At 55.9% G+C, this 20,083-nt stretch overlaps 6 protein-coding genes across 6 annotated transcripts; 4 read left to right on the top strand and 2 right to left on the bottom strand.

Moving 5' to 3' along the window:
- Nucleotides 1–327: 327 nt before the first annotated feature.
- Nucleotides 328–1,415, top strand: CGGC5_v006045 (uncharacterized protein; the record flags this gene model as incomplete). Its single annotated transcript, XM_032033619.1, has 2 exons — nucleotides 328–441; nucleotides 495–1,415. The coding sequence occupies 2 exons, from the start codon at nucleotides 328–330 to the stop codon at nucleotides 1,413–1,415; spliced, it is 1,035 nt and encodes a 344-aa protein (XP_031887158.1).
- A 5,522-nt stretch (nucleotides 1,416–6,937) lies between these two features.
- On the top strand, nucleotides 6,938–8,695 carry ATF7 (Cyclic AMP-dependent transcription factor ATF-7; the record flags this gene model as incomplete). The annotated part of the gene is made up of 3 exons (XM_032033617.1): nucleotides 6,938–7,022; nucleotides 7,120–8,326; nucleotides 8,377–8,695. 3 exons carry the CDS (start codon nucleotides 6,938–6,940, stop codon nucleotides 8,693–8,695), a joined length of 1,611 nt encoding a protein of 536 aa, XP_031887146.1.
- Nucleotides 8,696–9,779: 1,084 nt separating this feature from the next.
- mis13 (Kinetochore protein mis13) lies at nucleotides 9,780–11,396 on the top strand (the record flags this gene model as incomplete). Its single annotated transcript, XM_032033616.1, has 4 exons — nucleotides 9,780–9,825; nucleotides 9,895–10,686; nucleotides 10,736–10,901; nucleotides 10,961–11,396. The coding sequence occupies 4 exons, from the start codon at nucleotides 9,780–9,782 to the stop codon at nucleotides 11,394–11,396; spliced, it is 1,440 nt and encodes a 479-aa protein (XP_031887145.1).
- An 815-nt stretch (nucleotides 11,397–12,211) lies between these two features.
- Nucleotides 12,212–13,124, bottom strand: ERV25 (Endoplasmic reticulum vesicle protein 25; the record flags this gene model as incomplete). Its single annotated transcript, XM_032033615.1, has 3 exons — nucleotides 12,212–12,534; nucleotides 12,633–12,759; nucleotides 12,912–13,124. The coding sequence occupies 3 exons, from the start codon at nucleotides 13,122–13,124 to the stop codon at nucleotides 12,212–12,214; spliced, it is 663 nt and encodes a 220-aa protein (XP_031887171.1).
- Nucleotides 13,125–13,698: 574 nt separating this feature from the next.
- On the top strand, nucleotides 13,699–14,568 carry CGGC5_v006041 (U1 small nuclear ribonucleoprotein C; the record flags this gene model as incomplete). The annotated part of the gene is made up of 5 exons (XM_032033614.1): nucleotides 13,699–13,708; nucleotides 13,770–13,775; nucleotides 13,852–13,953; nucleotides 14,036–14,242; nucleotides 14,312–14,568. The coding sequence occupies 5 exons, from the start codon at nucleotides 13,699–13,701 to the stop codon at nucleotides 14,566–14,568; spliced, it is 582 nt and encodes a 193-aa protein (XP_031887144.1).
- Nucleotides 14,569–15,076: 508 nt separating this feature from the next.
- On the bottom strand, nucleotides 15,077–18,199 carry CGGC5_v006040 (uncharacterized protein; the record flags this gene model as incomplete). Its single annotated transcript, XM_032033612.2, has 1 exon — nucleotides 15,077–18,199. One exon carries the CDS (start codon nucleotides 18,197–18,199, stop codon nucleotides 15,077–15,079), a length of 3,123 nt encoding a protein of 1,040 aa, XP_031887295.2.
- Between the last annotated feature and the right edge of the window lie 1,884 nt (nucleotides 18,200–20,083).

Below are 20,083 nucleotides of genomic sequence, written 5' to 3'. Positions count from 1 at the left end.
CTCACCTCGGTGAGGGTCCAGTCAATCTAATGCCATTGGTCTGGAGGGAGGCCCCTGAACCCCGCACCAGACTTGGCTCGAAGCTCGGTGCCATGTTGGGTGCCTCGGCATCTCGTTCTGGACCCAATCTCTCTCACGTCATGGACCCCAATGTCACCATTATCTTCAACGCATTCCTCCTTTCGTGAAGAACGTGTACCTCGCAAAACCGGCCCGTGTCGACCGCATATCAAAGTACGGGAAGCAACCAACTTCCGGCTATCGTCAACTCTTAAACTTCACTTTTGTGTAATCAACTTCTGATAGCCCTGAATTGCAGCATTCACAATGGCTTCGTCTGGTGAAGAGAGAAAAATAGTGCTGTATCACTACTCTTCCTCGCCATATGCGAGACGAGTGGTGTGGTACCTTGCCTTGAGGGGCATTCCCTATGTTCAATGCGTGGGTACCTCGGACCAGTACACAATTAAGCAACCCGGCTTACATATCACCAGATGCAACCGCCGGTGATGCCCCGGCCCGACGTTGAAAAACTTGGCGTCGCTCACCGGCGGATCCCGATTCTTTCCATCGGCCGCGATGTCTATCTGGATTCGCGGCTTATGCTCCGAAAGCTGGAATCCCTCTATCCTTCGCGCCCGCGTCTCGGTGCTTCTGGCCCGGACCAAGCTGCTCTCGAGCGTTTGCTCGAGGTCTTGACCATTGACGGCGGCGTCTTCCGCAATGCGATGAGCGTCCTCCCTACCAACTTACCTATGCTGCGCGACCCCGCGTGGTTCAAGGACCGCAGCGGCTACGTCGGTGCGCCGCTGTCGGCTGAGGCCATGGAGCGCAACAAGCCGGATGCGGTCAACGAGGTGCGCCGTAACATGGAGTTCCTCGAGACGACGTTGCTGGCCGACGGTCGCGACTGGGTTCTCAAGACGGACGGCCCTAGTTTGGCAGATATCGAGGCTGTTTGGCTGGTTCACTGGCTGACTGGCATTCCCGACGCGCTTCCCAAGGAGTACATCTCGGCTGAGAAGTTCCCCAAGGTATTCGCCTGGATTGCACGGTTCCAGAAGCAGATATCCGCTGTGAAAAAGGCGGCACCCAAGGTCGAGACAGTATCCGGAGATGAAGCCGCGAAGATTGTGACATCGTCGCCGTACAACGAGCCCGAGGGCAAGGTTGAAACCAATGACGCGCTTGTGGCCGCTGCGGGCCTCAAGGCGGGCGAAGAAGTGGTCGTCTGGCCTACCGACACGGGTGCTACGCACAATGACTCGGGGAAGCTTGTGAGCATCAATGGGGATGAGGTGGTGATTGAGGTCAGCGGAGAGAAGGGCTCGGTAAGAGTTCACGCACCGAGACATGGCTTCCGGGTGGAGAAGCTGGACAGCTTCAAGGAACGCAGAGCTCCCACCAAGCTGTGAGTCCCCGGGCCGTGATGGCGGCATGGGGGCTGCCTGCATATCATGCGATGGCGCTCAAAGCCTCATTCCGAGTCTGGGGAAGCAGTGTGAGCAGTGAAGTGCTTCTGTCTTCATGTGTTGTCTTGGACTTAAAATCAATACATGCTTACAACCCTCAGCCAATACGCGCCATAACAGAATGGTAGATCCTTGATCGCTGTCCATCGAGAATTTGGAGCCCATCTTACCTTGTGAGCCGGTTGAGGAATGTGATCATCAACGTCTTGAAGACATTTAGCGGCGAAACCAGCTACGCTCAGTCGTAAGACGGACAGATATGCCAACGGCCACTGAAAGGCTGAATGACATGCTCTGGTACCTGTGGTTCGTCGTTGCAAAACCATGGCTTTCGACGTTGAACCGCATGCGGTTTGTTGACATTGCCATTGGCATAGATTGTTCCACCCAAGAAACCAACAAGGCGTCGCGAGCCTACGCGCTCGCAAGTTCAATGGCTGGCGCAGCTGAGGTCGCAGCATGCCCTACCATTAGCGTTCACTGAAACATGGTCCTTGAATCTAGCGGCAGCCATTTACGCAGCACCACATATTGCGAGGTCTCGTGCTACGCGCAGCAGCAATACCACGCGGCGTAAACTGAATTTTGACGACGCCCGTCCGGCATCGACTCCGATGCAAGATCCGGAAGCGATCTGGGTGGGATGGCAGGGGGGTAGGTGTCCTTGACTGCGGTTCACTAACGCCCCTTCAGCAAAGATGGTGGGTGGAAAGTTCGACGGGTTGGGAATGAGATCGTCGACAAGATTTGGCGGTGCAGCACCATGAATGGATGGACAGTGAGGCTCTTGGCTGGATCAGGTGACAGGTGAGCGCACGCGCACATTCAATCTGAAGATGCGATATCAAGTCGCGAAGCTGAATGCCGGTGGCCGCCATGGACTATCGGACGAGATTCTCCGCGAGGTAGGAATGCGAGATGAGGCTTAAACAGACCCTAATAGTGCTGAACCGAGGGGATGGACCACGGGATACCACGCTAAGCAGAATCTGATGTTTGCTTGCATTATTAATCCATTTTGTAGTGCCAACATGCGAGACGACATGTCGAGAAGTCCGAGCTGGAATCCCTCCCGTTGTCCTGGCGTCGTATCGGCTCAAGATCGATTATCTCAAGATAAGGAGAGATGCACAGCGCCGAGCGAGAACCAGCTCAGACGAGCCGTCGCGTCCAATAGACAAGAAATGCCGATCCGTCATTGTTCTGTCAGAATGCCGCAGGAGGACATTGTTTGCTCAAAACGCGACTCCTCCGTGCTCCGTCCAGGAAAAGCCAAGTCACCGTATCGCGCCGTCGGGGGGGTGCGCCTTGGAGCTCCAGATGCATCAAGGATGGAGCCGGCAGGTCATCCGTACAGTGCGGTGCGACGCGGTCGCGAAATTCAAACTTTCAGCACAGTGTATCCTGTGGGTGGGCGGTCGCAGGGGTGGCACTCTGGGTCTAGTGCGTCATAAGACGGTAACCGACGAAGCAGCTCTGCTCCGGAGATACGTATCCGTTTTGATGTGAATCTGCAGTCTCGCGCCGCTCATGGTCGGTCCAAAAGCTCAACGCCTCGGAGGCCAAGCACTGAACCGAATCGGCACCATCCTAGCGGAAGCGACCATGGACGTGGACGGGAGCACGCCGTCATTTCGTAGCGAACCTGTGGGTCGGAAGGACTGTGTAGAGAACTTCTGCAAAGATCTGGCCACTGTGAGGATTGGGGTCTGTTGAAATCGCGGATTCATCGTCGATGAAAAGGCTCCAGTTCTTAGAGACACCTTCCGCACGACTGGGCTGAACCGCCCGTCTGGTGGAGGAAGTGTGCCGTCGAGTGTTTGGGCTATTCACTGTCTGGCAATGCTTCGCCGTACGATGCGATGCATGCGATGTGCTTTCCGTACCATGCGCACCACCCCTCTCCTCGACATGCGTCTCCCGATGGTGCCGGACGACCAGTCGCGGCAAGGCATCTGGTATCGTTTGCTTGGCTGCTTCCGCTGGGAGACTACAAAGGTATCCCATTCGTTGATAGTTTGACGAGACACAATTACGTCATGTCCTGTGACGCCACCAATGCGAAGGAAAAAAAGCTGAAAAGTATCCGGGACAGTGCGCCCCCTTTTCGTTCAGACATTGGCCCAAGCCATGGCCCTCGAGCGCATCTGGTGCCGTTTTCGAGAACTCTATCAATCTTCCGTCCCAAACTAAAAACAGATATTGTCAGTAAACCCGTGACGTAATGCGTGTCTGAAGGATGAGCCCATCGCGTCGCACACCCAAAAGACACTCCTGCGTACACGCGAAAGCTGCCACTTGTTGAACTTCATGCCAATTCGGGATCCGTACCGGTGATAGAAGATAGAGTTCGACAGTAATGGTAGGTTGCGTGCACTATCGAGAAAGGATTTTCGATACAGTGGACAATAATGAGCTTTGCGCTCTCTGGGGTTTCTGTCCATAAAGGGACTTTGTGTGAGTGTGGCTCGACAGCGTGCTAGTGCTGTGACGCAATTTGTTGGAATCAGCAGTCGTCCAGTTAAGGCGGGGAGACTCGATGCCAGGCCTCCCTGACCGAGTCCTCTCCATCGCAGCTTCTCATTGGAGGCGGGAGTCAGCAATTTGCCACTCCTATTGGCAACTGTTCTGATTTCCGCTGTTTGCCCGGCCATCCCTCGCTCGTGTCGGCAACCGGGTCATGTAGATGCAGATTAGAAATCCGCGAAAACAAGAACAAGACCGCCATGGTTTGGTTGCTCCCAGATGGAACAACACAGTCTGACACAGCAGAGTTTCGCGTGGCAGCCGTAAGTCGATGGCAGTAGAGAGCGGAGGGTATTCAATACGGAAGACAGTTCATGGTCGCACTGTTCAGGCTGAAAGACCAGATCGCGATGGGGAAGGGTGTCGTTTGCCCCAAAAAAGCAATGATGAGTGCCGATCAGTTCACCGTAACGCTCTTCTTGGTGGCCAGATTCCTCCGGATGACTGGCGGCTGCATCTTTAGACACTCGATATAGCACACACGGTGCAGATGGTCCGATGGCGTTGACAGGTCTAGACCATGAAAGACAAGGCCAGACGTGCGAATTGCTGGTTTGGCGAGACCAATGTACTGGGTTTTCGGTGCCTTGGTGGATGAGCCCGGGCTCGTGTAGGAGAAGAAGAGCGCGGCTCGGCAGGCAGTTATGAAGGGCCGGGCAGTGGCGATCGTAAAGTCTGGCGCGGAGCCACTTTCGTGGAGCGCAGGGGACGGAGAGGGAGAAAAAAAAAAAAAAAAAACATGAGCAGCCTGTGGACGAGTGAGAAAAGCGACGACGGGCGGGTTGCGATGATTGCGACTAAGAGAAAAGTGATGCAATCAATGCAGGGGTCGGGGGATGGGGCGGGGGCCACCAGATGGAGACAGCGGCCACAGTAGAAAACGTTGGCTGCATATACTGGCTGCTGCATTACGGGGGGCGTACGGACCCCCTTGAAGGTTGCATTCCAAGCCATATCATACGTCGACAGCATACGCAGGCCGGCGGGTGGCCCGCACCTTACAGTGCGAATTCGAGTCTCGGTCGACTCGCTTCTGCAGGACAACGGTCAACATCGCATCATACAGTGTGTCGGATTTTGACTCGAAGACGACAAGACGGGGGGCGGCACGGTGGACGACGAGATCAATAATAGTCGTAGAGAGAAGTACTCCGATATCAACGTCGGTAACGGACAACGACGGATGGTGGTGTGCAGATTGCCAGCCAGGGGGAAGCACTGGCCGAGCCGCCGAGGCACCGCAGCAACAACGACCAGTTTCTTCAGCTGATAAATCAAAGATAGGGCGAAGGCGAAAGGCAAAACCATGAGGATAGTTGAGATATGGGGGGATGGAGGGGAGGAAGGAAGCCCGAGTCGAGCGACAAGACGGGACGCGAGAATGGTGCGCGGCTTCGGCAGACTTGTCTACCGTTCCTTTCTTGACGCAGCAAGATGGGACGGAGTTTGATGGATGGGTACAAAGACGGAGACCCAACCTCAGTGTTTTTTGAGCTCCATGTCACCATCGGCACTGCTGATACAGAACGGCAACGGGATGCGCGCAAGATCCAGTGAGGAGAGGGAAGGTAGAATGGAGAGAGAGTCGCGCGACCTCCTGGCAGTGGGCACTGCAACGACGGGCAGAAACTGAAGACAGCGGGTCTGGACGCACCTCACCACCAGGCGAGGCGGCGGACGGAGAATCCAACGACGCCATTATCGAGAAAAATGCGTTTCTCATTGGCGCACCCTGTTGGGCAGATGGATGTGGTGTGGTGGAACCCTTTCCTCATTCGCAAGCCGTCCACGGATATCCTGGGTCAGTCAGCGCACAGTGCGGGAAACACCGCCCCACTTTCGTCCCAGCGTTTCTCGCAGGCCGGGGGGATGGGAGACGTGGAAGCGCGCTCGCTACGTGCCCGGTAGCTACGAAGTACCTGCCTGAAGTCGCAGGAAGCAGTAGCAACATGGAAGACATGTTCCTGAGCCAGCGGTAGCAGAGTGAAGTACCCGCTTGAAGCAATCTGGATGAGTCCATCTTGAAGTACGTGTGCGATTAGCAAGCAGCACCGGTCGCATTCGCTGTTGGAGGGAAGGAAAAGAAACACGAAAGAACCGGGACGGGGGAACGGGGGTGGACGGTGGACGTGGGCATGGGTGTGGGCGTCGAGAAAGAGAGAGAAGACAAGACGGGACACTGGACCAGGCAGGGACATGGACATGGACGTGTGGACGTGGTTGAACGTGGGCGTGCTGGTGTCAGAGTGTGCGCCGCCGCCCACCCATTTTCTTTTCTCTCGTGCGCCTTCGCATTTTTTAAAATCGTCCTCCGCAACGTCATACTTGACCTGTGACGTCTGCCGTTTTTTCCCAACAACCTTCTCTCGCCTCGACTCGTTCTGCACCCCCGACCTAGCAGCAGCAGCACCAGAACCACCTCCCAGACCATCGCATCTGGCCGCTTCCGCTGGTGCACACATCCAGCGCATACCTGACGCAACACGCAGTCCACCGCAGTATTTTTTTTTTTCTCGAACGACTTCGTTGCCGGCCGTAGAGTCTGTCAACAACGACTCTTCCCCCCTTCCCAGATACGTCGCAGTCGATCATCAGAAAGCTTCTCCATTCCAGCTTGTGCCGCTTCCAATTCAGAGGAGCGCTGCAATAGCGTAGCTGCTGCCTCTGACGACTAACTTTCCTCTCACACTTGGCTCTCTTGTCTCTGTATCGCCTACCAACCCACCTTGGGGCTACTTTCGCTCCCCTTCGCTTCCACTCTGTCATCCTTTTGAGCCTATCCTTCTGCGTGCCATCCTCCTCTGACCTCATCTGGCTTTTTCCAACACCACCACACATCATACCTCCCCCTGCTACCGTCACTTTTTGCCATCGGCGTCTTACCCCACAAACGTCAATAACCCTCTTTTCCCCCAATATAATACATCATCGTCGTCATCATGGGAACTTCGCCGACCGACGCCTCGACCGGGGGTGACACCAAATCGCCCAAACAGTCAACCAATGCCACTCCTCCTCGTCAAGGTATGTTGAACATCTTCTGCAAACTGCTGCCGTCGTGACAGCCTCCAGTCGCCGACTGATATCCCTCATTGTCGTTCACTCGCTCACCTACCTCCAGACACTGCTCCCGAAGTAAAGCAACCTGACCCGAGTTTGAAGCCCGATGCCGACGGCGCGAAACCTCTTGGACCTCCCCCACGACCCGGACAAGCTACAGGAAACACTCCCGATTACTTTGGCGGCGTAGCAGCTGCATCCCTCAGTCTGGAGCCCAATCCCTTCGAGCAGTCTTTCGGCGGCGGAGCGCCAGAGACACCCGGTGGCACGAAATTGCCATCTGTAGCCGCTTTGACATCTCCATCCTCGCTGCTTCCTGGCAGCGGTGCTACACCGTTCAACTGGGGAGGAGGCTCGCTTCGAACGGGCCCCCTGAGTCCAGCTATGCTGTCCGGCCCTACAAGTGACTACTTCAGCGATACGCATCATCTCCGAGGCGGGTTCCCTACACCGAACGAGTCTTCATTGAGGACGGGCTTGACACCCGGAGGCAGTGGATCTATGTTCCCAGCCCCTAGTCCCAACTCTCAGCAACTGTTCGCCCAGCTTGCCAGTGGTGGTGCTACGCCCAGTACGATTGACTTCCATCGTACGGCTTTGAGTGCTGCGGCGAAGCGTGAAACCCAGAACCAGAACCAAAACCAGCCTCAGAACCAGCAGCAACAGCCTGCTTCTTCGGTCACTTCTCAGCCGCAGGAGATGGCCAACGGTATCGCAGTTGTCAAAACCGAAGCAAAGCAGCCTGGTGCCTTCGACCCCCACGATAACGACGCGGCGAACGGTCTGTTCATGCTTGCTCAGGGTAGAAACGGAGCGCAGCCACCGGGATACGCCCCCGCGACGCAGGCTCAGTCACATCCGCAACCTCCGCCAGCGCCCGCCCAAAGTGTCGAGACTTCTCCCCAAATGGGCAGCGTAAACGGTGCAGGATCTGCCGGTGCTGGATCTTCTGTAAGAGGCGTAAGCGAAGGTGGAAGCGCCGCCTCGGACGAGAGCGAGCAGGCTCGACCTTCTACCCGTGGCAAGGGCAAGCGTAATTCGACCGGTGGCGCGGTCACCAATGGCCGCAGGAAGGCTGAAGAACCTCCAGTAAAGGCACCCCCAAGCAAGAAGGCCAAGACCAACCTGTCGCCTCCTCCTGACATGAATGGTGATGAAAGCCACTCAGACGACGATGATGATATGAAGAAGCATGACGACAAGGAAGGCGGCTCCAAGTCAAAGATGACAGATGAGGAGAAGCGGAAGAACTTCTTGGAGCGTAACAGGTACGTTCTGTAGTGTTTACGATCTTGACCTTGACTAACAAATTTCGCAGAGTCGCCGCCTTGAAGTGTCGCCAGCGCAAGAAGCAGTGGCTGGCTAATCTCCAGTCCAAGGTTGAGCTGTTCAGCAGCGAGAACGATGCGTTGACAGCACAAATAACGCAGCTCCGCGAGGAAGTTGTCAACCTGAAGACGCTACTTTTGGCACACAAGGACTGTCCTGTCACCCAGCAACAGGGCCTCCACGGCGCGTTCATGCAACAGGCCATGGAGCCCTTCAACCCTCAGATGAACCCATACGGCATGGGTGCGCCCATCCCCCAGCAGCAAGTTTTGGCAGCTGGACAGGGCGTCCAGCGACGTTTCTCATGAGAGAAGTGATGCGTAATCTGAAGCGCTCGTGAATGCGTTGAGGCCAGGGCAACATACCAGATGCTTCTTGGATGTCGTCGGCTTTCTCGCCCTACATGCGCGAAACTTTTCTTCATTTCTTCGGCTTAGCCTTGACTTGCGGTTCGACTGTATCATCATTTTTCCGACAAACCTGCTCCATCATCACCACTTCACTTCTGCCATTTGATCATGGGGTTTCGCTGAGGAACGGGCTGTAAAAGAAAAGGAGCAGCCCCCCTCGGATTGAAGGTGGGAGGCTAGCAGGCGTCATTGGCTTGTCGACGGCGCATATGTTCCTTCATTGAAAGGTACAAGATGCGCGGCATATACATCAAAAGGAGTTCGGGTTAGGCAAGTTCATTGAAAGGCGGCAGGCGTCGAGGGGTAGATGACGGGCACACGCCGTTATCTGCCGGACTGGTTGATTTTATTTTATCATTGATTCGAGTATTGACGTGGCAATGGTAACAACAGCTGCATGAAGCAATGCGTTGAGGTCAATTTAACACTTTACTGAATGAGTTCCTTGCCTTTCTTGTAACGTGAAGTTTTACATGTGATGTGCGACCTAATGATAAATGGGAACTGATGCATCAGGCGGCCATTCGACCCTTCGTAAGGTATCGACGTGAATGGGATATGTGTAGTTGAATTAGGAGGCAAGTGATGGGTCTTACCTTCGGGGGGGGGGGGGGGGGGGGGGTGAGTGGTGGGACTTCCGAAAGCGGCTTAGCGCGGCTACGGGTAAATGGTCCCTCATGTAAACAACATCGCAGACGAAGCTGCACCTCGTCACTTTCGCGCCGCCAACACCGACAGACGCGACACCGACGACACAACCCCCGCCAAAAATCGATTGACAGAACGCCCGCCGACGACAAATCATTAATCATTCAAGTAAATCGCGTCTGAACGGCGATTGACGCGATATTTTTTTGCATCGCAACCAGCGCGACTGCAGGACCCGAAGCGCTGGCAATCAACCTCCCGACCATATGCTCCCTGACACGCGCCATCCATGACGACCGTCACACGAACCCGTCAACCGCTACAAGTCATTAGCATGAGCAACGAACTGCCCGAAAGAAGGAAAAGCAAGCGCGTTGCGGGTGAGTTTGAGGAGCCGAATGAGGCCCCAGGGGCGGCGGGGCGGACATGGATGCTAAAAACTCGCGCAGCGACTTACGATGAGGCCGATGGCGATTTCCATTTCACACGCGGATCGAAATCGAAGCGCGTTAAGAACGCGCAGCCAGAGTCAGAACCGGAGCCGGAGCCCGCACCATTGCCCCCGAAGAAGTCCGGAAGAGGAAGACCACCAAAGGAACGCGCTGCGGCGGCCGCGCCTGCACCTACGCCCTCTAAGGAACCGGCGGTGAAGAAGACTGCGACTTCGAAGGCGAAAACGCGACGACCACCCAGTTTGGAGGTGCTCGATGAGGATGAACCACAGTTGGTCGCGCCCGCGCCTAAGCGGACGACGCGCCGCAGTACGCGCACCTCTACAGCCCCAGCGGAGAAACCAGAGGAGAAGCCGGCACCTAGACGAGCATCGAGACCAGCACCTGTTCCGGAGGAAACTTACGATGAGGCGGAAGGCTCAGAACCGATGGACGTTGACAGGCGGTCGACACCGCGCGTCTTGAACGATTCGGTGGAGTCGGCGAAGATTGCACTCCCCATCAGCGACACACCTGTCATCAATCGAAACAAGGAGATGCGGAAGAAGGGAGGCGGAAATCGAAGGAGCAGCACAGGCATGCGAGGCCGGAGAGCGAGCTCACTGATCGAGAGCGGACACAACGCGATCCCACACAGGGAGGTCGAGACGGCGGAATTCTATAAACATATCGAATCGGAGGGTCTCATGGAGCCGCGGCGGATGAGGCAGTTGCTGACCTGGTGCGGCGAGCGAGCATTATCGGAGAAGCCGCCGCATGGGAAAACAGGCTCTAATGCGGTTCTGGGTGGTGAGTCGGGCAGCAATCAATGTTTTCTCACAAAGCTAACTCTGTACAGCCCGATACATCCAGGAGCAACTACTCAAAGATTTTGCGAACAAGTCAGAATTTTCCGACTGGTTTAGCCGAGAGGAGGGGCCAAAGGTGCCCGTGGTGTACAAGCCTAACCCTCGCAACATTGAGCACCAGGAGAAGATTGAACAATTGGAAGCAAAGGTTAAGAGGTATGTTTGGGATTCCTATGAGACTTGTCTGCGCGCAGAAATCCTGACATCCCACACAGGTTGAAGGAGGAAAAGAAGAAGTGGCTCGCATTGAAGAAGTCCCGCACAGAAGCCCCGCCACTATTCCCTGATTCAGACCCTGCGCAAACGGCCATGGCAGACGCATCAGTACTCGACCCCAGCGAGGCACAGATGCTCGGTTGGCTCACGAACCCATCATCCTCGTTCGACTCCATCCGCGCCAAGGCACTCACTAGTCTTCAAAACACACAGGCCACGCTGGAGTTCAAGGTCGACCAACTCGCGGACGGCGTCCACAAGCTCATGCAGCGGGTCGACACGGCAGGTCGAGAGGCGGATAAGGTGCTCTCTCTCAGCGCCGCGCGGCTCAAGGAGCGCGAGACGCGGGAGAAGGCCACGGTCGGCACCAAAGAGATGCCCGTCATGGAGGTCCTGCGCAGTCTGGGTAGGATACTGCCCGAGGGCGACACATGATCAACCAGAATTATAATGTATACACGAACGATCAACCCAAGTTTGTGTGTTTTCTCTTATGACGAGATAATGATTGGCACGGTGGCTGCGGAGGAAAGGAGAGGGACTTGCTCCTTTCCGATTTGTTCATGAAACCTTTGATGGGCGGGGAACTGTTTTACCAAGACATGTTACTTTCGACGCGATTCTTGTTATTGCATGGCTTGGCGCTGGGAAGGGCAAGGCAGGGCAGGGCAGGGCGAAGGCAGGGCTTCTTTCCTGTCGGCGGCGGCATGATAAAACAGACAGATTGCGTCTGGACGAAGTGGGAGTTTTGGCAGTCGAACAATACCCAATTTTTTCTCTGCTGTTTGCTTCTAGCTCAGCATTCTTCTACCTCTGGTTGGCATCGGTGATTGTCTGTAGATGACCCTGGATCACTTACAAGGACTTCAGTTCAGATTGAGTGCTGGTGGGTGATTGGAGGTCAGTGAATTTATCCAAGCCATGGCAATGAACGTTATTTTCATGTGGCACAAGACTGCTCTGATGACGATGATGAGGTCCTTTCGGTATGTGATGTCCGTAATCATTCATGACTTTTTTTCAAATGGTGAACATGGTATGTATACACTACAACACTCTCGGAAACCCTCGAGGTGAGTTGATGCCCGTCCCGTTGCATCGCATTTGACTCCATCATCACCATCCACCCGCGGCAAAAACGCGGATATTCTTCTGTAAACTTCGTAATTTGTTTTTTGTTCTTTAGGCAAGCCCACAGACAAACAGCCCTGCCTGCGTCGCCCAGAAACAAGGAATGGCGCGATCTGTTTCTAGATGAGATGCTTGGACCTGAAGTACGCCCTCAGGTACATGATCTGCCAGCCCCAGAGGCCGACGAGGATCATGGTGGTGCCGATGCCGAACCACTTGACGCGGGTGTTTGTGCTCTCGTTGGTGTCGCGCAGCTTGTGCTCGCGCGCGCGCAGGTAGTCCATCTCGGTGTTGATCTCGCTGACGAGCTCGTCGATGCGCCTCAGCTCCGCCTCGACGGGCTTGAGCTTCTCCGTCGCCTGGATCGCGTTCCAGTCCTTTGCGTCGGCGCCGATGTCGATGTCGAGCTCGATGTGGCGGCTCGTGGAGCCACTGCGGCCGGCTGTTGTGGGAGGGATCAGCTTCAGTTCCTTCATGTAGCAGCGGGGGAGCAATGGGGATGGCTGGGTCGATAGGACGGTGTAGGGGGGTTCCACGTACATCCAGTCAGGAGGTTCTCGAAGCAGACGTCAAAGGCAGCGTCAGCGTGGGAGGTGAAGACAACGCGCTTCTCGCCGCCTGCAATATCCTTGGGCTTTCCGTAGTCGTTGCCAACAGCATCTCTGATCTGTAATCACACGAACCGCATGTCAGCTTTTCTCTATGCTACCAAATGAGCTTCAAGAGGGGTTCCTCCTTTCTCCCTCCTTGAGCGCCGATCCAATTGAACCAGCACCCCCAGTCGAGAGAGGGGCCCTCTTCATCCTTGAGACCACGTACGTGCATGTTGACGACCATGCCGTCACCCTTGTGGCCGTCGACAGTCGCCGTGACGACGACCAGCGTATCTCTCGCGACGAAGTTACGGATGCATCGCTCCTTCTTGCCCTCGTGGGAGCCCGTGGCGTGCAGGTCGAAGCGCAGCGCCTGGGCGCAGCATGCGAGCAGGACGAGGCCGCACACGTAGCGCAGCAATGATCTCGTGGCCGCCATCGTTGTATGTGTGCAATCTGTACGAAGAAGAAAGGGACGAACGACTCGGATCGGTGGGTTTCGTTTGCGGTTCCCGGGAGGGGGAGGGGGGAGGTCGAGCGGTGGGAGGTTGTCAAGATGGTGGTGAGAGCTCCCTGAGGTTGAGGTAGTGGACAACGCTGGCGATAGGAGAAGCTAGGCCCATGACAAGTGGTACCAAGGAACCATGCACACACCCTTTGGGGATTTTTTGGCAATCTGTCGCGTTCGAGAGCCTGGGCCACTCAGATACCCCTGTCCATGGGGATAGGTTAATCGCACGGCCAATCACCGCCGAGAAGAGGGGCAGCCTTGTGCACTTGGCAGCTCCGAATGATTGGCCAGCCTCGCAGCTTTTTTTCTGTACTGGCAAGCAAGCAAAGCTGGTGTGGCGCTCTGAGGCGCGCCGCATTTACCTGGGGCCTGTATTCCTTTCTCCAGCCCGCCCGCCATTGAATGCGACGATACGCGCGCTCGTCTCGAGGAACAATACTTTTGTTCCGTCCGCATCAACCACCGTCGAGTCCTTCGTTTCGGAACACATCCAACCGCAAAGATGCCCAAGTGTAAGCTCTCCATCACCTCTCATCCCGTCGCGCGTCAGAACCAAAGCTAACAGGTTCGCAGTCTTCTGTAAGGTCCACCCCATGTTCAAGCAACAGCTCGCGATCGCACGAATCTTCCGACATCGACTAACGAGATTGCCTAGGCGATTACTGCGACGTCTACCTGACGCACGACTCCATGAGCGTGCGAAAGGCGCACAACAGCGGTCGAAACCACCTCCGCAACGTCGTCGACTACTACCAACGTACGTTTCCCGCCCTCCTCCCAAATCTACGGCCTCGCGATACTTGGAGCAAACGACTAACACAGGAGTTTTCTTCTTCCAGAAATCGGCCATGAAAAGGCACAGTCCGTCATCGACTCCATCACCTCGTCCTACGCCGCCGAAGGCCAAGCGCACAACAACCCTATGCTGCCGCAGAACCAGCCGGGCCAGGCCTTCCCGCCGCCCTTCCCCTTCCCTGGAGGTGTACCGCCGCCCTTCCCCGGCATGCCCGCCGGCGCGCCCCCATTCCCTCAGGGAATGATTCCTCGTAAGTCCCGCCTCTCCCACTACGATTGCCATCGTCGACAACACGCGTCTGACATGCTTGCGACAACAGCTCCCGGTCCAGGTGGTCGCGGAATGCCGCCCATGCCCCCCTTCCCCGGCGGTCCCAATGGAGCGATGCCCCCCGGCGGCTTGCCGTTCCCTCCCCCGGGAGGACTTCCTTTCCCGCCTCCCGGCGCACCGGGCTCTCTGCCCCCGCCCAACTTCCAGTTCCCCGGCATGCCGCCACCAGGTGCCGGCGGCTTCCCTGGAGCACCTCCAGGCGCGTTCCCTCCTGGTAGCGCACCCCCGGGCCAGGAAAAGAGATGATCGCAAGGCCATCATTTCCTCGTAGATAGGCTTGTTTGTTCTTGGGTAGAGGATGGTGTTCAGGCGTCACATATTTAGGGGCAAAACTTCATGGCACGGCACGGTAGATGACTATTCATACCAATCACATCAGATTCATCATCGCGAAAGAGGAACGTTTGTACTAGAGCGCCAAAGGGTTCATCGCCCTTGCAAAATGGTATCTTCTTGGGCAATTTCTATATGATACAGCAATGGTGGTTCCATCGTTCTCGGAACACCCATCCCAGCCAAATCATCATAGACGTTCCGAGCTCCCAAAGTCAACACCGTTCCCGAAAGAGAAAATATCTACCACGTGATTCGTGAAGAGTATCGTTCTTGGTCATAAAAGTTCCTGTAGTCGTAATGATATCGTTCGTAGCGGTCATGATGTCCTTCTGCCCCTCCTTGGTATTCCTTCCTGATAATATTATGTATAAGTGCCCCAAGCAAAGTGCTTGGTGGCTGGTGTTGATCATTTGGCAGATCAAAAGTTGGTCGACGGCGAGTGCCTTTGTTGGTGCATCTCGCGGTAGGTGTTGCGCCGTATCACCTCACCTACACCGTCTCGCACTTCGCGTGGGCCACTGATTTTCTGTCGCAGTTCCTGCGTTCTCTTTTCGCGCTTACGCTCGTTCAGTTGGCGCGGAATGTTTTGCAGCCCCTCCAGCGTGCCCGAGAGTGAGAAGCGTCGTCTCCTTTTCGGTCCTGCCTCGCCCCTTGTCCCGCTTCGGCCATCGCCATCCTGACTGTCGTAAGGCGGCGGGTCGTCCGACTGGTCGCGAAGAGAGTCTAAGCTGCTCCTGCGTCTCATAACCCGCAGGTTGCCGCTGTCTGTTCGGCGAATCGTGCGGCGCTCCGGCTCATTCGGACTAGGGGGAGAGTAGGAAAGGCCCTCATCACGGTTAGGCAGAATTGCGAAAGTCTTCCTCACGCGCTCGCTGATCCTTCTGCGAGGAGGCTGGGGACGGTTGTCAATCGGAGGGTACCGGTAAACCTGACTGACGGGCTCGTCTTCCATTTCTCTTTCCCACACGTCATCCTCCGGGTCGGAGTAGGCCGGACGCCAATGAGGATGGAGACGACCATCCTCAGGCGGAGGTCCTTCGCACTCCGGACATGAGCATGGTACTTCCACAGAGGACTCGTCCTTATGTGACGACCTAGAAAGAGATCCTCTCCTAGTCAGGGACAAGGTTCGGGTGAGAAGGCTAGGTCTGGCGCTCTTTGGTGGATACGTCTCCGAATTCCGTCTTCGCGTCAACGCCCGTCGCACAATCGATCCGGTCCGATGAGGCTCTTCTTCGACCATGGTCTCAAAGTAGTTGCCCATATTTCGCTGTCTCTCGTGATGAGGCGTAAGACCCGAGGGAGTAGCAGGAATGAACTGGATCGCCGGCGGAATGAATGGAGGTACCGGTGGAGCGGCGCGTGGATTGCGCAACGGAGAATCCACGTCATCCACGGAACGCTGCTGCGGAGGAGTCATGAAGCCCTCCTCGCCGTCTGGGCCAGTGGTGGTGATTGTCGGTCGTTGAGGCGGTCTCAAGAATTCCGAATCCGTCTGAGACGACTCAGTGCTTGAGCTCTCCGAAGGCTTGTTGGAATGATTGACAACGAGGACAGATGAGTTTTGGTGGGGATAGAGGCTCACAGCCTTTGCTTCTGATACCTCAGGGGCAGTACCGTTGGTCTCTACTGAGGTTGCGGAGAAAGGTGTGTTGTGTGCGTCCAGCCGCTTTCCAAAGAAGGGGTCTCCATGGTGGTCGACATTGTGCTTGTGGTCCCGATGATGGTGGCCGTTGTCTGTCTCTGAAGACTGAGCCCTCTGAAGGGTCAGGGCGGGTGCTCTTGTTTCATGTCCAGATTGCTGATTGAGCAAAGCGCTCTGAGCCTTTAAACTCTCTGCGGTGAGCGAGCCTGCGCGGGAGGTATTGCGGCTTGTTGGGGCCGACAAGGAGGAAGAACGCTTGGGAATGACTGGAGGGTAGTCGATCGTACGTTGGTCCGACCCGTCAGACTCCGACAAGGTCCGGCTTCGCCGGCCGGGTCGGTCAAAGATGGGCGTCGGCAAGTCGGTAGTTGTTCGCGACCCGTTAGCGCGAGTTGCTGAGCTCAGACTGGGGCTTCGCTTGGACCGGCGACTGCTGGTTGACCGAAGTGACGGTGTTCTGCTCGACTTGGACTTAACAGACGATCGTCGATCCGGCACAACGACAACTGGGATAGCACCGCTCTTCCAGATTTCCTTGCGCGCCCTGCCGCTCGATATCGAGTTGAAAGTCGTGTTCGATGCATAGCTGTTGTTTCGAGCGTCGGTGGGACGAGCCAAAGGTCTGGGGCGTCTCGGCGATTCTTCAATCTGCACAGATGAGTTCGCCGCAGAACTCAGAGGAGACAGGTCTGATCCAGAATCTCGTAGTCCCACTTGCTTTCGCACATGCCTCAGGGTCTGCCGCCTATGGGGGATGGCAGGAGCATCTACCAAGATTGCTTCCACCACCGTTGATGCATTCGATTTTGTCGACTTGGCGGACATGCCTGAAAACCTGCGGGAATCTGCGTTGACAGAAGCTTCGGTGGTTGGTGTTCTTGACCAGGCAATTTCACTAGGCGCATAAAACGTAGCTCTGTCACCGCGAGACATGGCTCGAACTGCCCTTGTAGCGTTTGTTGGAGTTACGACGCGATCCTCAAAAATCTCGACCTTGCGCTTTTCACGACGCGGTTCGTAGCGTGACGCGATCATAGATTCCTTATCCGATGCCTTTTCGGGTGTCTGGCGCCGTTTTCTTACCGTAACGTTTCTTCCAAGATTATCGTCCCATTCCTGTTCGACTTCGCTGTTCGAGGCCCACTCTCCATCAAAAGTGCCAAAGTCGCCCTTCGCCTTAGGCGTTGGAAGCTCCTCCTCCTGAGGTGACTCCAGACCCAGGCCAAGGCCGACTGGAGCCGGCGGTTTCGTTTGGGGTTCAGACGTATGCCGGACGGTATTTTGAGATGATGTTCTTGCCGACAAAGCGTTGGGTCTCACGGTCGACTGCAAGTCGTCTTCCTCCGAAGAATACGGCTCCTCTCTGGCTGTTCGAAACGACTCGGCCCGAGACTCAGCAGTCGCTGTTGTCGCTTTAGAGACTGTGCGATCCATCGGACTCGGTCGTACAGCCTTGGGTCGTGTCACAGGCTGGGGAGGTGTTACGTCTGGAGTGGGCGGGCTCTTCTGGTTTGGAGGAGTCGCAGGCGCACGCGCTGAAGTGGTTGGCGTTTGCGACACATTTTCGGGAGACGGGCTCGGAGGCGGGATCGAGTGAGTGCTTGACGAGGTACGCGAGTGGGAAGGAGGCGTCGGAGGTAGATCCGGACCGCTTCCTATCCGCCTCGACTGATGCCTCAAGGTTTGGGAAGCGGTGCGTTGCGACGCATCTGCTTGCGACACGGGGCTGTCTGTGAGGGAACCGTATCTTCTGGGAGTCGACTGGACTTCGTATGATTGGGTTTCGCTGGGTTGCTTTCTTGGATGCGGAAGCACTTTGTGCTTTTTGAACATTCTCTGTCCTGCCAAGGTGCCATTTGGCGAGCCGTAGGCGTAGTTTGCAGGTCGCGCTGCCATGGTTGATGATTTTGAATTAGCAGCGGCTGTCATTTTCGCAAGCGTCTATCGGTGTGTGTTGCGGTCTGCAGGCTGGCGATGCATGCCAAATGCACACACATTAACCCGTCGCAGGTTATGATGCGGTGCGAGGCTTTGAGCGGACGAAGGTCATTTGCATGCTGGGTAGAGTGAAGTTCATAGGTAGGCGAAGGTGATTGCGACGCGCGAGGGTGTGGCAGTGGTTGCAAACAAGAAGTTGGAGAGCGAGGCGGCGGGTAAAGTACGAAGGTCGCAGTGCGTACTGCGTGGTGGGGAGGGATGTCGGGGTGAGGCGAAAGTCTCAAGGGTACGTGTGAGACATTGAAACAGAACGACTTCGTTGGCGAATCGCGTCAGGGTCTGGTCCAACGCCGCACCCCCGGGAAGAGGTCGTAGCAGTGAAGGACGATTGCCGACACAATGAGACGGAACACGAGCCCGACAGTGGTTCAATCCAGCGAGAGGATAAGACGGACACAGCGGTGGTTGAAGAAGAAGAGGAAGAGGAGACGAAGTCCGAGGGGAACGAAAAGTGGTGTCAGTTGGTCGGTCACGATGCAGGCGCAGGGTCTGTTCTGAGAAGTGCGGATGAACAGTCGCTGCTGCATGAGCCGAATGAAGGAGCGCGATGCGAATCGATTCGATCGGGTTGTTTGTTCGCACAGACCGACGTAAGGAGAGGAACGAGACGGGATGAAAGGTGAGATTAAAGCTGAGAAGCAGCGCGTGCTAGTCGAGGCAAGGAAAAGGAGCAGCAGCAGCAGCAGCAGCAGCAGGAGCGGAAGCAAATCCAGGGCCCCGACGATGCGGACGGACTCTGGCGCTATTTTGGTGCAGCACACGGCTTCAGGAGGTTGAGACGATGGAGGCGGACGAACAGTTGGAAAAAAGAATGACGGGAAGGATGATTGGCAGGACGGGAAAGGGTCTGACGCAGAAAAAAGAAGTGCTCTTTCTTAGGTCTGTCCTGTCTGAGGTGGTCAAAGGTGGGCAGCAGTAGCAGCAGAGAATGCGGCAGGTCTTGGACCTGGGTTGGTGCAAGTTACCTTACCTGCGGTGGGCAGAGCTGGTGGTGATGAGGGTAAGGTACACCTACCTACCTTAGTACAAGGACAAGTCCGGGTACGAACATTCAGCAGCAGCAGGTTGGCGGTGCCTCATTGGTAGACCGTACAGAGCACATCCAGGCTAGCGGGACGCAACAAGGTGAGGTCACGACCGTCTTGCTGGGTGTTTCCCTACGTCCAGAGCTGTCAAGATACCTCTTCCCTACCTCTTCCCTTTCTCCTTCCTGTCTCGATTCTAAAAGTGCGTGGGAGCGTGGGGCATTCTGTCCTCCTCACGGTGTTCCATACGACCCGGCCAAGGATAGCATACCAAAGAAAGATGCCCAACATGACTGGCAAACAGCAAGTGGACTTGCCAGGTGACCTGCTGCGCATTTCCAGCAAGCGTCACTCACCTCAGAGAACAGTGGATCTGGGACTTCCAAGCCCGGGCCAAGCCTCGACTCGGCGTATGTAAGAGCAGCCCCGAACTGCAAGAAAAAAGCACAAAAAGTGGAAGCAAGAAAAAAAAAGAGGGTGGCAGGGAACGAATGTCCGATCAAAGGGTCCATCTAGCATCGCCCGTTGCAAGCCAAGATCCCTTCCATTCCTACGTCCGGATACCTTGCCTCTCAATAAGTGCCAACCAGGCGCCTTCGTTTCGTCCACCTGCGCACCGCACAATTATTTTTTGCCCTCGCATCTCCTGTTAACTCCCTCTGCAGTCCTTACAAGGAAGATACGTGTAGCAAGCAGCAGTAGCTCCGCCAGGGGGGCCGAATGAGGAACGGCAACACCACTCGACCGCGTCGTAGCG

This window comes from Colletotrichum fructicola, assembly GCF_000319635.2.
Source record: "Colletotrichum fructicola Nara gc5 chromosome Unknown KSG_Nara_v1_contig03, whole genome shotgun sequence".
Classification (NCBI taxonomy): domain Eukaryota; kingdom Fungi; phylum Ascomycota; class Sordariomycetes; order Glomerellales; family Glomerellaceae; genus Colletotrichum; species Colletotrichum fructicola.
Note: the sequence above shows the minus strand (reverse complement) of the source record. Positions and strands in the feature narration are given on the sequence as shown.